The sequence below is a fragment of the Pogoniulus pusillus genome, chromosome Z, assembly GCF_015220805.1.
Source record: "Pogoniulus pusillus isolate bPogPus1 chromosome Z, bPogPus1.pri, whole genome shotgun sequence".
Taxonomy (NCBI): domain Eukaryota; kingdom Metazoa; phylum Chordata; class Aves; order Piciformes; family Lybiidae; genus Pogoniulus; species Pogoniulus pusillus.
This window is the reverse complement of record NC_087309.1, coordinates 100,952,204-100,967,903: the sequence shown is the minus strand read 5'-3', so window position 1 is coordinate 100,967,903 and position 15,700 is coordinate 100,952,204. Positions and strand designations below refer to the sequence as shown.

The 15,700-nt window shown below is 43.6% G+C and overlaps 1 protein-coding gene across 1 annotated transcript; it reads right to left on the bottom strand.

The window, feature by feature from the left end:
- Positions 1-701: 701 nt before the first annotated feature.
- On the bottom strand, positions 702-10,734 carry TMED7 (transmembrane p24 trafficking protein 7). The gene is made up of 3 exons (XM_064140085.1): positions 10,431-10,734; positions 7,174-7,419; positions 702-3,563 (listed from the first exon to the last, which is right to left on the bottom strand). Exons 1-3 carry the CDS (start codon positions 10,608-10,610, stop codon positions 3,327-3,329), a joined length of 663 nt encoding a protein of 220 aa, XP_063996155.1. The 5' UTR covers positions 10,611-10,734; the 3' UTR covers positions 702-3,326.
- Positions 10,735-15,700: the final 4,966 nt, after the last annotated feature.

The following is a 15,700-nucleotide window of genomic DNA, read 5'->3' as shown; positions in this document are numbered from 1 at the left end:
TGGCCCCTCCCAGCGACTTGTGAAGAATTAACCCTCTCCAAGCTGGCTTGGCCTGCTCAGCTGCCAGCTCTCTCAGCACCCTGGGATGGATCCCATCTGGTCCCATGGACTTGTGGGTGTCCAGATGGCTCAGCAGGTCCTGAACTAATTCTTCATGAATTTCCAGGGAAACACACTGCTCCCCGACCCCATCCCCCAGTTCAAGAGGCCACTTGCCTCCTCCTCCCTCCTTGCTGTTGAAAACAGAGGTGAAGAAGGCATCTCATTGTTGGATAACATTAGTTAGATGCCTTTCTAGATCATCCCCTATTAACCTTGTACCTAGTGAATGAACATGAAAAGACGAAGCAGGTCCCAAGTCATTCCTGGCATTGGTAGTCAACAACTTTGAATCCAACTCCAACGTGAAGAGATTTCTGAGTACTACTGCATGCCCTGCTGATGGGCTGAGCAAAGGGCCAGTAACTACACTACCTCGCTTTGTGTTTTCTCCTGTGACCTGAAAGCACAGCTAATTGCAAACAGCAGTGACCCACTACAGTTTGCGATGAACAGCAACAGAAGCCACGACCAAGTGTCAGGTGGCAGATTAACTGTACTGTGTTAAAATGCAAGCTGATGACTCAAATCATTATTCAAAGGGTTTTTTGGAAGAATAATGCTCCCCGCTCGAACATGCAAACAAAATAATCAGACCACACTCATATATTAACTTTTATTTTCCCCATAAAATATTCACAGGGACTGCTTTTTTACTTAATCAAACAAAACTTCCTCCCCATGCCCCCCACCCCCAACTAAAATAAGAACTGACATTTCAGGACAAGAAAAGAAGTTCTGTAAACATAAAACATCCAAGGAATAGCTGAAACCTAGGGCCTCCAGCAATTTAGAACACAGTTATATCCCCTTTGACGCAGAGCGTGTACATGTGTATCAACCATTAATCAAACTATCATTTTCAAAAACTAAAAAGATGCAGCTTTAACCAAAAGTCACAATGCATTTCTTCAACCACTGCGTGTTAGCATGTGTTTTATTGTAGCCTATTCAGACACGTTTTAAAAACTATATACACCTATGTTTAAATGTGTGTTTGTGCCATGTCTTCAATAACACAAAAATAAAGGCATCTGTAATCTACTGCTGCGCATTATGCAGCAGGATACCAGAGGACTGGTTGGGATACTTAACTTTGATGCGAAAGTCAAGTGCTCGAAACCTCTGTGGTGGAATCAATACTAAGCTGAACAGTCCCATTTAACACATTCAAGCATTATGAACTAATAGAGATCGGTATGTGGAGGCTGACAATTGTCTGTCTCACTCCACTCTTTTTGACAGCACAGAGAATTCCTCAGTGGAAAATAAAGCCAACACATTTCAGTCTTTAAATCAAACACCTTTGCCATGATTAAAGCTACACAAGCAATATTCAAACTCCATAGGATAATAGTGGACAGTAAGAAAATTAAATCATGTTTTTATCCGACACTTGCACCAGAAGTGTACCACTTGCTTCATTATTGTGTGCAACACAGCACAGAAAGCACTATCAGTTGCTGAATCACAAGAATAAAGCATACAGATACAATCAAGAATACTGTGTGCAGGCACAGACTTGCATCACTGAGAAGAAAGCACTAGATGTTTGATGCCTGATCTTTGTGAGTCTAACCATTTCTGGGATGCTTGCACCCCAAAATGGGACTTCAGTACTTAGAAGTCAGTACAGGATAGAAAAACATTACACATAGCTCTGAAGATTTTTAATTCCCTTCTGATATTCTAAATAATTTTGTGGCTGTGTAAGGTCTTTTTTTGGTTTTCAAAAGAGCAGTCATTAAGTTCACAACACAGACTACATGCACTTCTGGGTTTTTTTCAGCCACCACAAGATTTTAAAATCAAGTCATCCTAGATCACAACTCCAGACTGCTCGAGTGTCACCTGTACATGTAACTAAGTTTTTTATATAAATAAGACAGGAAATTAATATGGGTTTAGCATTCTTTCTCTGCTTGCCAAGAACTTGTTTAAGAACCTCCTTTGAATTATCTAGCAATATGTGATAATTTTCTTCACCTTTGTTTAGTTTGTGTGCACTTGAGAATTAGTCAGTCTGCTTATTCCCCCAGAGCTATTTGATGGAGTTTAGCATCATCATGACCAGCTCAACTCAAGCTACTTGTATTGTACATGCATTTACTACCTTCCACATTCAAATAAAACACGACTTTACAGTATGTAAGCTAACAAAGACATGAGCCATGGAAATGAAGCAACTCTACCAAAAAGATAACCTGAAATACTTAAAATACTTCCCATACACTAGCTAAACAGAGTGGCAATCAGATGCACAAGACCACTTCATGTATCAGTGCACCACACACAGGAAAACAAAATTTACAGCACTCGTGCAATGCAGTGTCAGTATCAAATAGGCCTCATAACACGAAAACAATTTAGTTAAAGGCTTTCTATGTGCCCAACACGTAATATAACCTTGTCCAGTGCTAGCTCTGCTGCTTAATGAAACAAGGTACTTCTGGTCTCAAATCCAAAAAAGCAGCAGCAACATGTAGAAGGACAGAAACTTTAGAGTTTCACTGAGAAAGTTACAAGATTCCTATTCTGTTGCCTGTTGTGAAAATAAACATGGAGATTGGGATTTTTGAATAGAGAAAGTGGATTTCCTAAGTAGTCTCAGCTTACATGTTGTTCAGGCAAACTCTGTCACGGAAGAAATAATTTCTCTTACCATAGAAGAACGTATGTTTAAGCAAACATACTCAAGTATAAAACTCAGCAAGTTTTGAAGGTGGAGATTTATCGGGCTGATGGAGAATTTGCACCATGATGTAGTGTCAACCTTGCTTGTTCTACAAATAAGCAAGGTGTACTAACATTGGAATTTTTTTTTCAACAGCAAATCAAAACAGTGCTCTACAGTTCATCACATTTGCCTTTTTATAATCCAATACATTCAGATTGAAAAATTAAAATTGGATCAGATTTTCATACATACAGACACTAAACTGCTAAGTTATTTTAAAATGTTACATTGTAGTTGGCTGATCATAACTGGTGAAAATCAAATTTGGTTTGGGTTAAAATCAGTGGAAATAAAGAGAGGCTGGTCACTGCCGTGTACTTGAAACAGCTGCCATGACATCTTGGGTCTGTTTTGTGATTTTTGAGGAATAAGGGGCAGACACATTTGAATGCTGCATATATTCAGAACTTTTGCACGTACAATTAATTGGAGAATGGTTAATTTTTACAGATGAGTAGCACACAAGGACCTGAAGTATTACCACTACGAATTATGATCCAACACGGGTTGTTGTGGTTCTTTTATCAGAGAAGAAGCTTTTGAGGAGAAATACTTGCCCAATACTAACAACAAGAAGAATAATTGCCTCCCCTATGGACCAGTAGGCCACCCTAGTGTTTAAATCCTCTGCTCTGCTGCGGCCCTGCGCTTCTCTCAGGCGGAAGTGTGTCTGATAATCGATGACAGACTTCAAAGCTTCATGAATGGAAACACAGGCAGACTCCATCTAGAGAAGCAAACAAAACACATCACTGAATTAAGAACTTTTCAAGTGCTTTTTTTGCAAGGCTTTGAGGTCTGGTACTTAAAAGCAGGCTTCATGTAACTTTGCAAGCAATAGACTGAATGAGTCCATTAAAGAAGGGCAACAAAGCTGGTGAGGTGCCTGGAGCACAAATCCTATGAGGAGAGGTTGAGGGAGCTGGGGTTGTTTAGCCTGGAGAAGAGGAGGCTCAGGGGTGATCTTATTACTGTCTACAACTACCTGAAGGGGCATTGTAGCCAGGTGGGGGGTGGCCTCTTCTCCCAGGCAACCAGCAATACAACAAAGGGACACAGTCTCAAGTTGTGCCAGGGTAGGTATAGGCTGGATATTAGGAAGAAGTTTATCACAGAGAGAGTGATTTCCCATTGGAATGGGCTGCCCAGGGAGGTGGTGGAGGCACCGTCCCTGGGGATCTTCAAGAAAAGACTGGATAAGGCACTTAGTGTCATGGTCTAGTTGATTGGTTAGGGCTGGGTGATAGGTTGGACTAGATGATCTTGGAGGTCTCTTCCAACCTGGTTGATTCTATGTGGATTCTATGTGGATAGGGTAAATGCGTAAAATGTAACTCAAAATGATCAAACCACACACAAGAATGCACCACTCTTAAAACAGAAGCATGTAAAACTGTAGCTCTAACAAAAAACAACTCACTCTGAAAGTGACTAAGCAGACCTTGAGTTCGTGTATATTTGTGTTCAAAATCAGCATTAGAAACACTTTTGAAACGTCAGTGGTACCCCAGTTGTTAATTACACGTATCAGGAAGACAAGCATTTGCTTGTAACATTAGGATGAACATAGCATGCTTCTGTGTTTCCAAGTGTGATACTCTTTGCTGCATAATTCTCACACTGAAAAATGTTTATTACTGTACTCAGAAATTTCTTTTTGGAAGACATTCATCTGTTACCCATCTACGCAAATGGTGAGTGGTTAGAGAAAGCAGAACTCTTTTACCTTTCAAAAGGTTATTTCCAAATGTTCTACAACACAATCATATAACCAATACTTCATTGTTCAACTTGTCCTTTTTCACTTAAAAGGAGTATTATCAGTTTTCCAATCCTATTTTAATCAACAGATTTCCAAAATACTGTATTTCTAGACACAGTTTGTTTCTCTGTTTCATGGCTTAATATATCTATTTCCTGAAGACAATATAGCACACAACATCCTGACAGGACCATTCTCAGCTACTCATATCTGTATCTAATCATCTTTTCAAGATGAGCGCTTCCAAGACATGTATCTGAACAAGTCCAAGATACTCTTCTCAATGAAATTCAGGAGGTCTTCAAAACCTGACATTAGTCTTACTATTAAATTATAGAGCTCTCCTAGCCTGCACAAGGGATTTAAACAAAACCACTTTGGTTTTAGGGGTTTGCCTTTCACTGTCCCTGTGCAAGACTGCCCAGACTTGGTCAGGCTAGATGTGCCTTACCAAAGATACATTATGAAAATTAACTTTCCCTTTCCTAACTACCTTATTTGCATTGTGCATGCTACAACCCAGTGATAAACTGTATTTTCATACACATCTCCCACAGGCTGCAAAGGGCTTCAGAGATGTTAGACCCAGGAACTGCCACATTATTCTTTCCCACAGTCCCTCTGCTGGTGGCACAATAGCAGAAGAAAACCTACACAGACTGAACAGAACAGAGACTAAGGTAGGAAAAAGAGATGGAAAGATGAAAAACCAAGAATGAGAATACAAAATAAAGAAGACAAGAATGACAAGATGCAAGAACTGTAGTTGAATTAACAGGAAGGCATCTACTTATTACAGATCTCTGTTACTGCAGGGAAGACTGGCATAAGGAAGGCAGTATTTATACTGCTGAGTCCAGACTAGCAAAATAGTAATGACATCCAGTATTCTTTAATGGCTGTTTAAAACACGGTTTGATGATGGCTATAATCAAAGGACATGAGCAGGAAGAGTTCGAAGAGAAGTTTCAATGGTTTTAGAGGTGGTAGAACACTGAGATATTCTGACAATACAGTAATAATGATCTAACACATGGATTAGGAACTGGTTACAAGAGAGAGTTCAAAGAGTGGTCATCAACGGTGTCAGGTCCAGCTGGAGAGCTGCTAGTGGAGTCCCCCAGGGATCAGTGCTGTGTCCAGACCTGTTCAACATCTTCATCAATGACATTTATGAGGGGACAGAGTCTGCTCAGCAAGTTTGCTGATGACACCAGACTGGGAGGCTTGGCTGATACAGCTGACAGCTGTGCAGCCACCCAGTGAGACTTGGACAGATGGGAGAGCTGGGTACAGAGGAACCAAATGAGGTTCAACGAGGACAATTGCGGAGTCCTGCACTTGGAGAGGAATAATAAACTGCACCAGTGCAAGCTCAGAGGTGATCTGCTGGAGAGCAGCCCCGTGGGGAGGGACCTGGGAATGCTGGTGGATAACAAGTTAACCATGGTGCAGCAATGTGCCCTTGTGGCCAGGAAGGCCAATATGAGATCCTGGGGTGTATTAAGAAGAGCATATCCAGCAGATGGCGGGTGACTCTCCTCCCCTTCTACTCTCCCCTGGTCAGACCTCATCTAGAATACTGCATTCAGTTTTGGGCTGCCCAGTTTAGGAGGGACAGAGATCTGCTGGAGAGGGTCCAGGGGAGGGCTGCAAGGATGATTAGGGGACTGGAGCACTGCCTGATGAGGAGAGGCTGTGGGGCCTGGGACTTTTTAGTCTGGAAAAGAGAAAGCTGAGAAGGGATTTAATAAAGGTCTGTAAATATCTGAGGGCTGGGTGTCAGGAGGGGGGGATAGGCTCTTCTCACTTGCTCCCTGTGATAGGACGAGGAGCAATGGGTGTAAGTTGCAGAACAAGAGGTTCCACCTCAACACAAGGAGAAACTTCTTTACTGTAATGATCACAGAGCACTGGAACAGGCTCCTCAGAGAGGCCAGGGAGTTTCCTTTTTTGAGGACTTTCAAGGCCTGTCTGGATGTGTTTCTCTGTAACCTGAGCTAGACTGTATGGTCCTGCTCTGGCACAGGGATTGGACTCGATGAACTCCTTGGGTCCTATGATTCTGTGAACACTCTGTAGTGTCTTATAGAGAACAAACACCTAGAAGCCAACTAAATATGGCTGATATTGTTAATCTTTTTATTTTGCTAATACTTTCTTTCCTGTTTTAAAAAATGCAGTTACATGAGGGGTCAGTTTAAGTCCTCCTCCCATAAAAGCTCTACCATTGAAAACATCAAAACAATGTTTCCCCAAACCCTGATCCACCAATGTTTACAGTCTGTGAAAGCCACACTTCTAGGTGTACATATGCATGGCACTAAAATGAACTTTCTTTAATAAAATTTAAAAAAAAAAAAAGAAGAAAAAGAGATAGCAGCCTAGAGTTTATTTTACTATCCTGATTTTCTCCTAAGCACTTTCTGAGTTCTGCATTCTGTATATCTTATGTTCAGGAAAGAAAGCTTATTTGCAGTAATTGTGATTATTTTGAAAGCTCCAATCCACTGATTTTTCAAGAGATATGGACATCTAACACAGCTGAGCTGCTGTCAAACACATGGCATTTTACCTGGGTAAGTGCAGTTACTCTGTTCTCACTAGGAAACAGTGGTGGATCCTCTCCAACCTGGAAATCGAAGTACACAGTTTTGTGTGTAAAAGTAGAGAACTCGTTGCTGAAACAGAACTTGTACGTTCCGTTTCTGGATGCAGTGAACGTGAAGCTATCGTATTGTTTCTTCATCTCTTTGTACAGCACAATGCCATCAGGATCTTCCAGCCGACAGTCAACATCATAATGCCCTCCAGTGATCACCTGAAAAGAAAAAAAACAAAAGACACTGTCTTTTTAAGAAAACAAACATTAATACCTTTCTTCTAAGAACCGTGACTTGTCAAGTGGTAGTGCAAAGTTTTTCACTTTAACAATTTGAAAATCTTCCACAGCAAGTCTGCAAAACAGATCTTTTAGGAAAGACATGCAGAACTTAATTCAAAATACTTTAGATTCAGCCTAATGTAACAACAATATACATGAAAGTATATTCAAACCAAGCAATGTTTCTTAAAATACCACAAACAACTACAGAACAGCACAGGCTACAGTACATCAAACCCTATGAGGAGAGGCTGAGGGACCTGGGGTTGTTTAGCCTGGAGAAGAGGCTCAGGGGTGACCTCATTGCTGTCTACAACTACCTGAAGGGACATTGTAGCCAGGTGGGAGGGTGGCCTCTTCTCCCAGGCAACCAGCAACAGAACAAGGGGACATAGTCTCAAGTCATGCCGGGGTCAGTATAGGCTGGATGTTAGGAGGAAGTTCTTCACAGAGAGAGTGATTTGCATTGGAATGGGCTGCCCAGGGAGGTGGTGGAGTCACCGTCCCTTGAGGTCTTCAAGAAAATACTGGATGAGGCACTTAGTGCCATGGTCTAGTTGACTGGATAGGGCTGGGTACTAGGTTGGCCTGGATGATCTTGGAGGTCTCTTCCAACCTGGTTGATTCTATGATTCTATGATTCAAACACGATGCTGCAGCAAAGACATTATGGTAGCCAGCCATTTGCTGTCTTCCGTGACCATGAATAGCAATGTGCAGTACGACAGCTCCTTTCTCTGCAGACTAATCGCTTCATTACCCTACTAGCTCAAGCCACTTTAGGCTGCAGGAATGCCACTTGACCAGCAGAACAGGTTATTTCTACCTGGCACCTCTTCACCTGTGCTTTTGAACAGAAGACTGTTCTGTTGGTCTGTTGACCCTTTCCTGCATAGCTAGCCACTGCACTTCTTCCCTAAACCAGCACATTCAGATAATACCCACAAGTGACTCAAAACTTCACAAGGCTGTCTCAGGGGTCTTTTTTCAGGCTTTGGTTATTGTTGGGCTACAGCATATTGCTCTGTAGACTAGCTACCCAACCTCTAGCTATGACAGCTTGGTGATCTAGTAGTTTACTCTCAATCCCGCCTCCAAACCTTTTGCTTTCAAGATAAAATAAGCTGAAAGAGGAAGTGATTTATACCTAAAGGCACGTACAAAACTCACTGAAACGTTTTAGTAGCTGAGTATCTGCACTTCAGTTCAGTTATTTAAACTCGCATTAGTTTATTTAGGTACTGAGTGATAAAAACATAACATTAGTGGTACAATTAAATTAAAAAGAATCAGTAGCTGCTTTGCAAAATGGAAGTTTCAAAAATACTCAATTGGCAAGCAATATTTCTAATTTTTCAAAATATGTGACATCAGCATATAAAGAGCAAAAGAAAGTATTTTTGCATGTCTGGAACTCTCCATATAAATGTCTGCACATAGCTCTGTTTTTCACACAGAAATGCTTACTTGCTTGGAAGGCAAAACAAAAATATGATTTTCTACAATGAAACAATGGTTCATCTTTGAAGTGCAATCGCAAATTTGACAGGAGCATACTTTTTACCCATTACATAGAAGTTACTGACATTCAGCTACATCAACACTTCCTAAAAAAGCCAGGTTACATACACATGGTAAAGATTTGCCAGAGCTTTATCTCCCTTTGGATGCCTTCCCACAGAACGTGCTTGAGTCTCCTCTCAGCTATGAAAACATGCTGCCAAGAAACATAAGGACAGCACTTCAACCCTAGGGTGGTTGATCAAACTCAGACGTTCCTTTCAACAATGCTACTCCTGTTTAGGTCACCAAAAAAAATGGTAGTAGCAAGCCTATCTGCCCAACATCCTCCAACAGCAGTCACTTCCAAACAGAGGGCAAAGTTAATGCACAGAAAAAAAAATCATAATAGCAACAGGCAGGGATGAGAAACATTAGGGTAGAGAAAAAGGTATCCAAAAACTAGAGCATGTGGGACAGTAAAACAGGGCAGTCTTTGGCAGCAACACTCCTTGAAATATTAAAGGCAGGACAGCAGCCAGGGAAGAAAAAAGCACGGGATTTTCACAAGAAAAGCCAGAACACAGCCCCTCCAAAACTCCCCAAAAGTAGCTGTGATTGCCATCTCATGCTGTACTGTCAGTGACTGTATCAACTGAACTAGCAGACAAAAAGCTTCCAACCTTGCCAATACACTGAATGGCACCAAAACTGTCAGAACTGCATGCTCCATACATCTCTGAGACAGACAAAGTGCTTTATCACAATGGCTGCACGTTCACAATGTTAGAAACTGGAAAAGGCACGAAAATTTATGCAGCATCACTTAATATCTGCTTGTTAGCCAGTCTTCAACAAGATGCTGGCTGCCTACGTTTTGCCTTTTGTGACATTCCTGTCTCGCTGTCTGCCCAGCGCACTCAGCAGTGCAAAACTATTCCATCACTTTCTTAATGTGGCCCAAACGGAACCATTCTCTGAAACCGCAAACATTGGCTCCTCCGATTCGATCGCGCCCATTATGCAAACAGTTGGCGGATCACAAGGAAGTGACTTTTGCGGCATCTCGTTGGGTGGCTGCGCTTTAGGTACTCTGCACGCTGCTCGGGCTGCGACACTACACGACAGCCATTAGGGCAAAGGGCACTGCCAACTTTAAATGCCTCATTCAGCTTCGAGCCGAGTCTGCGCTTTCCCACCGCCCCGCGGAGCACACGGCAGCACGCAGCGTTTCCTCGGCGGGGCTGGAAGCTCCGCGACGGCCCTGGCGGCTGCTCCCGCGCTCCCTTCTCGCAGCCGCTCGCCGCAGCCGAGCAGCGCGCAGCAGCGAAGCCGAGCGGCTGCCCTGCCAGCACAGGCCCCTCGGTCACCGCTTCCGGGCGGCATGCCGAGGCCCGGCTCCGCCAGCGCGGCTCAGGCGGCGCTTCCCCGAGGGGCCGCCCAGCTACCTGGAACTCGAGGGTGCACTTGGTGCCCTGGGCGATCTCCTCGTAGAAGCACTGCTTGGCGTTGTCGGGCAGCTCGAAGGTGATTTCGGAGGCCCGCGCGGCGGAGTTCGCCAGCGCCACCAGGAGCAATGGAGCCAGCCACGTCCACGGCCCTGCGGCCCAGGAGCCCCGCAGAGGCATCGTGCGGCGCGGGGAGAGGAGAGGAGATAGGCGGAGAGAGCGGGAGCGGGGATAAGGGCGAGGAGAGGCGCGGCCCGGCGGAAGGCGGCGAGGCGGAGGTACCGAGCGGGGAACCGCGCCGTCACCCGGAAGCACCCGCGATGGGCGGTGACGCCCTCCGCGAACGCTTCCGGGTGAGCGCTCCTGCCCCGCCGTGGTGTCTGCGTCCGTGGTGGGCGGTGGGGAAGCGCTGGGGCGAGCCTCCTGCTCGGGGCAGTCCGAGGGGCGGGCCTCGGTAGGCTGCTGGCGCTGCGGAGACGTGCGGGGCTCATCCGCACCTTTTTGCTGTCAAGGCTCTTGGGTCTGTATCTGTCGAACCGTCTCCAGCGTCTCAGGAGGCATTGTGTAGAGCTGGAATAGCTCTTGCTGCCGGACGCAGGCGAAAATCAGTCTCGGTGCTCTCCGTCCTCCAGAACCCTGCACTCAGGAGTGAAACTCAGGAGCTCGGCTTCACAGGTCGTTAAACGTTCGTAGCTGAACGCGTTCCTGTGTGCCCAGGTGGCCAAGAGAGCCAGTGGCATCCTGGCCTGCATCAGGAATGGTGTGGCCAGCAGGAGCAGGGAGGTCATTCTGCCCCTGTACTCTGCACTGGTTAGACCACACCTTGAGTACTGTATCCAGTTCTGGGCCCCCCAGTTTAGGAGGGACATTGAGATGCTTGAGCGTGTCCAGAGAAGGGCAACGAGGCTGGTGAGAGGCCTTGAGCACAGCCCTACGAGGAGAGGCTGAGGGAGCTGGGATTGTTTAGCCTGGAGAAGAGGAGGCTCAGGGGTGACCTTATTGCTGTCTACAACTACCTGAGGGGTGGTTGTGGCCAGGAGGAGGTTGCTCTCCTCTCAGGTGGCCAGCACCAGAACGAGAGGACACAGCCTCAGGCTGCACCAGGGGAGATTTAGGCTGGAGGTGAGGAGAAAGTTCTTCCCTGAGAGAGTCATTGGACACTGGAATGGGCTGTCCAGGGAGGAGGTGGAGTCACCGTCCCTGGGGCTGTTCAAGGCAAGACTGGACGTGGCACTTGGTGCCATGGTCTGGCCTTGAGCTCTGTGGTAAAGGGTTGGACTTGATGATCTGTGAGTTCTCTTCCAATCCTAATAATACTGTGATACTGTGACCTGGTATAGGTGATCCTGCTCTGGCAGGGGCGGTGGACTGGATGATCTTCGAGGTCACAGAATCACAGAATTAACCAGGTTGGAAAAGACCTCTAAGATCATCGAGTCCAACCTATCACCTAACTCTTCTAATTAACTAACCCGTGGCACTAAGTGCCTCCTCCAGCCTCTTCTTAAACACCTCCATTTCCTCTTGTCCTGTTGTTAATTACTTGGGAAAAGAGGCCAATACTAGCCTCATTACTACCTCTTTTTAGCTAGCTCTGGAGAGATAATAGTGAAAATAAAACGTAGGTGAAAGCTGCATTAACTCTCTCAGCCATTCCAGTTTCTAAGCACAGAAGAGAAAGTGCTAGAATATAGTATTCCGTAGAATATAGAATACAGAATCAACCAGGTTGGAAGAGACCTCCAAGATCATCCAGTCCAACCTATGCCCCAGCCCTATGCAGCCAACTAGACCATCACATTCTGTGATTTGGAGAAAATAACAGTTAAAAAGGTTAGCTTTAAATTCTGCTCCAGCAAATAGCTGTTTGTGCAATATAAGAGAGATTCAAAACAATAAAGATTATCCTTACATTCATTTTAACTTCACAGAATCACAGAACCTTACAGATTGGAACCAGAGATGGAGTCCAACCTTGCTGCCAGGCAGGATCCTCTAGGGTAGTTCGCACAGGAACACATTCAAGCAGGTTTTGAAAGTCTCCAGAGGAGACTCCACAGCTTCTCTAAGCAGCCTGTTACAGTGCCCTGTCACCCTTGCTGTAAAGAAGTTTCTCCTCATGCTGAGGTGAAATCTGCTGTGTTCCAATTTGTAGCCGTTTCCCCTTATTGGTGCAGACTACAGAAAAGAAATTGGCCCCATTCACTTGGCATCAACTGCTCAGATATTTGTAGGTGCTTGAGTCCCCAAGCCATCCTCATAGCTCTCCAGTAAACTCTTCAGCAGGAAAGTTCTGTGGTAAGTCAGAGCATAAAAAGCCAGGCAGCTTCAGTCTACCAGACAAGAGAATGAACTTGTAAAGGAGTAGATCTAAGCCTCCCATTTTGCTCCTCTGGAAAACAGGCTAACCTACATGACATACCTCATTTCAGAAGAGGCTGCTTCCTCATTCTTTGGCCTCAGTGAGGTGACCCCTGAGGTAGTTTAATTCTCAGCCCTGAATGAGAAGCCTGGGCAAATACCTGTCTGAGGACTGTGGACTTTACAGAGGACACAGGTACCCAGAAATCTTTGAAGGCTCTGATAAATGATGTAGGTGTGCATTAAAGTGAGATGGCAGATAACTTTTCCATCCATGCACCCCACCTATAAGGCAGAGTTTATCCACCCACAACTAGCCTTCAGGTCTTTGCTCTTTTCACTTAGATACACTGACTTTACTTGAGATTGCATTTAAGTGCAAATTTTGTGTCTGTGCCAGGGGAAGCAGCTCCAGCCATTTTCTTTAAACTGGTGACTGCAGGCTTATAGCAGCAGCTTCTTCATGTGGCAAGAAATACATTTCAAGAAGACTCGCTTTCTGGTTATTTTACAGCAGCTGCAGTGATCATGTACAGTTCATGGTTTCCCAGTTCACTCCTTACAGTTATTTTCTCAATGCCTTATTAAGTTGGCAGAGTCAAGCTTATCTAAGAAGTGTCATGAAATAACCAAGTAACAAGACAGAAGGAAAAAGATGCCTGGTAAAACCAAGACAATTCTGCAGAGCAGGTAACAAAGGCTGCCACCTGCAGAACAAGTGAAACTCAGAACACGTCCCAGTCCCTGAAGAAATCATCAAGAGCAGACAGGATCACTTCCTTTTCTGTTGGATTGGGTGCAGAATATAAACCATATAAAGAGGAGAGAAGGCAAGCTGCCTGCAGGGAGTCTCACCAGGACTGATCTGGTGACTGAGGACCACCAGACTGCAACCGCTACCTGCAGAGCATCAGTGCCATTGTGCTACGTGCTCACAGCAGATCTGGGTAAGATTTGTCCAGGACTAATTACTTTGTGTATGTAGTAGTAATGATTGATAGTATTCAATAACTTACCTGTTAGCAACCTGAAGTGCTTTTAAACATCACTGCTCACTTTGAAGCTTGAAACTGACTTGGTTTGTCCATTTCCTAAACAGGCCATTAGCAGAGGTACCAAATTCTCTAGAGGAGGTATGGAACTGTACATTAATTTGTAGCATTGATGAGCCCATCTTTCTTCTTTTGGAAGAACATGACATATGCTTTTGTACTTGGTGATTTCATTATGATTTTTCTTGGGTCTCCAGCTTCTGACTGGTAATCCTTACAAGGGATGAAAAATATTAATCAAGTTACTGGTGTTGCTGTTGCCACATTCTTCCTGGTTACCGTCATTCTGTCTCCACACGTAATTGTCTTTTTTATCTTGCCGTGCAAATTAATGTTAACCCCACAATAAGTTCAACAAATACATTTTAGAGGAAGTCATACTCATTTTTTTTTTTCCTTTCCTACTGGACAGTCTGTTTAATCAGGGTGAGGCTCAGTGTCAGTGTTCTTCAGCATAGTTTTTGCTTGAGAATTTTTGAAATTATTATTCCGAGAAAGTACTTGCAAGTGGAATTCTGAATGACAACCTTTTGGTTAAAGGCTAGAAAAAGCAAGGATTCCTTTTAATATTACATTGGTTTTAATTCAAGTTTGTAAACCTATGTTGCAGTCATCTACTGGAAAATTAAAGTTGTCAAACTGACAGAAATTCCATTGCAGGCTTTAATTAAAACATGCTCCCCTGAAGAATGCCAATGAACTATAGTGGTACGAGCAGTTCATTTCTTCAGAAATACACCTGGAAGCAACTGCAGAAAGACTGAAGAAACCTGCAAAGTAGAGGAGACTCAAATATCTGTATTTCACTTCTGCTTAGTTGCTGAGACTAATTTCAGATCTTCTCCTAAGGCAGTTAGAAATCTTCTGTCCAAATTAGAGAGAGATAGAGATGTAATTTCCAGCAGATTAAAAGAGCTTTTATGACTGAAGTTGCATTTCCTGTTCTTCATCTTTACAGACCTTTAATATACGATCTTCCCAACTGGAGGTTTTGAAAAGTGCTCTCAGAAAATAGTTTAGTCTGTGTGGCCATCCTGCCTTTTCCAGAAGTCAAGTTGCATGTAACAGTTTTTTTAAATCGCCTTTGCTGTTCTAATTCAATTCTTACTTTAAAGTACATTCATCAGTATGCCTTATCTCACTACTCAAACTCACCTTACATGGTAAAGGTTCACTATTTTTGTTACTTCAGCTCTCACATCTTTGGTTTGGACTCACTTTGATAGATGATAAATGATAAGCCTTGATATCCAGATATTAATTCCTGCTTACTTACAACTACAATGCTGAGTTTTCGACAGATTAAAATCACAAAAACAAGCTGATAAGGTTATAATACAAAATACTCTTCCTTTTGACTGTCCTTCATACTTGAAGAATTATCCCTGAGAAACTTTGGCACCTACTAAACACTGGAAGGGCAGTCAAGTATGCTAACTACTAATGCACTTTAATCCTGCTGTTTCAGCATGGTTTATGTGAAGTCAAGCTGTGGAGCTAAAAATCACCAGACCTTAAAACTGCTTGATTTTATCCTTTGTTTTCAGGTTCAGTGCATTTTTTTTAATCTGTATTCTTGTGTTTTCGAAACTGAAGTGAAGAAAAAATGAGCTGCTTTTTGTCTAAAAATCTAATGCACTGCTGTATGTGCTTGTGATAGTTGAGTGCATAAAGGCCAAAACATACCAGGACAGGATGCCTCAAAAAAAATTAACCCACTTAAGTAAATGTTTCAGGTGAAAAATTAAGCTTCATCCAAAATTAAGCTTTGTATGTATTTCCACATGTACATCTTCACAGAGGAAGAGATCGAGAGCTACTGTGGTACAAGAAGTTTGCCATCATGAAACCAGAAGA

What these genes read in the sequence shown, in the direction of transcription:
- TMED7 (XM_064140085.1), bottom strand. Translation starts at nt 10,610, where the DNA reads ATGCCTCTGCGGGGCTCCTGGGCCGCAGGGCCGTGGACGTGGCTGGCT. An exon ending in AGTGCACCCTCGAGTTCCAG is followed by an intron (nt 7,420 to 10,430) that starts GTAGCTGGGCGG and finishes TTTTCTTTTCAG; the next exon opens with GTGATCACTGGAGGGCATTA. An exon ending in GAGTAACTGCACTTACCCAG is followed by an intron (nt 3,564 to 7,173) that starts GTAAAATGCCAT and finishes TTGCTTCTCTAG; the next exon opens with ATGGAGTCTGCCTGTGTTTC.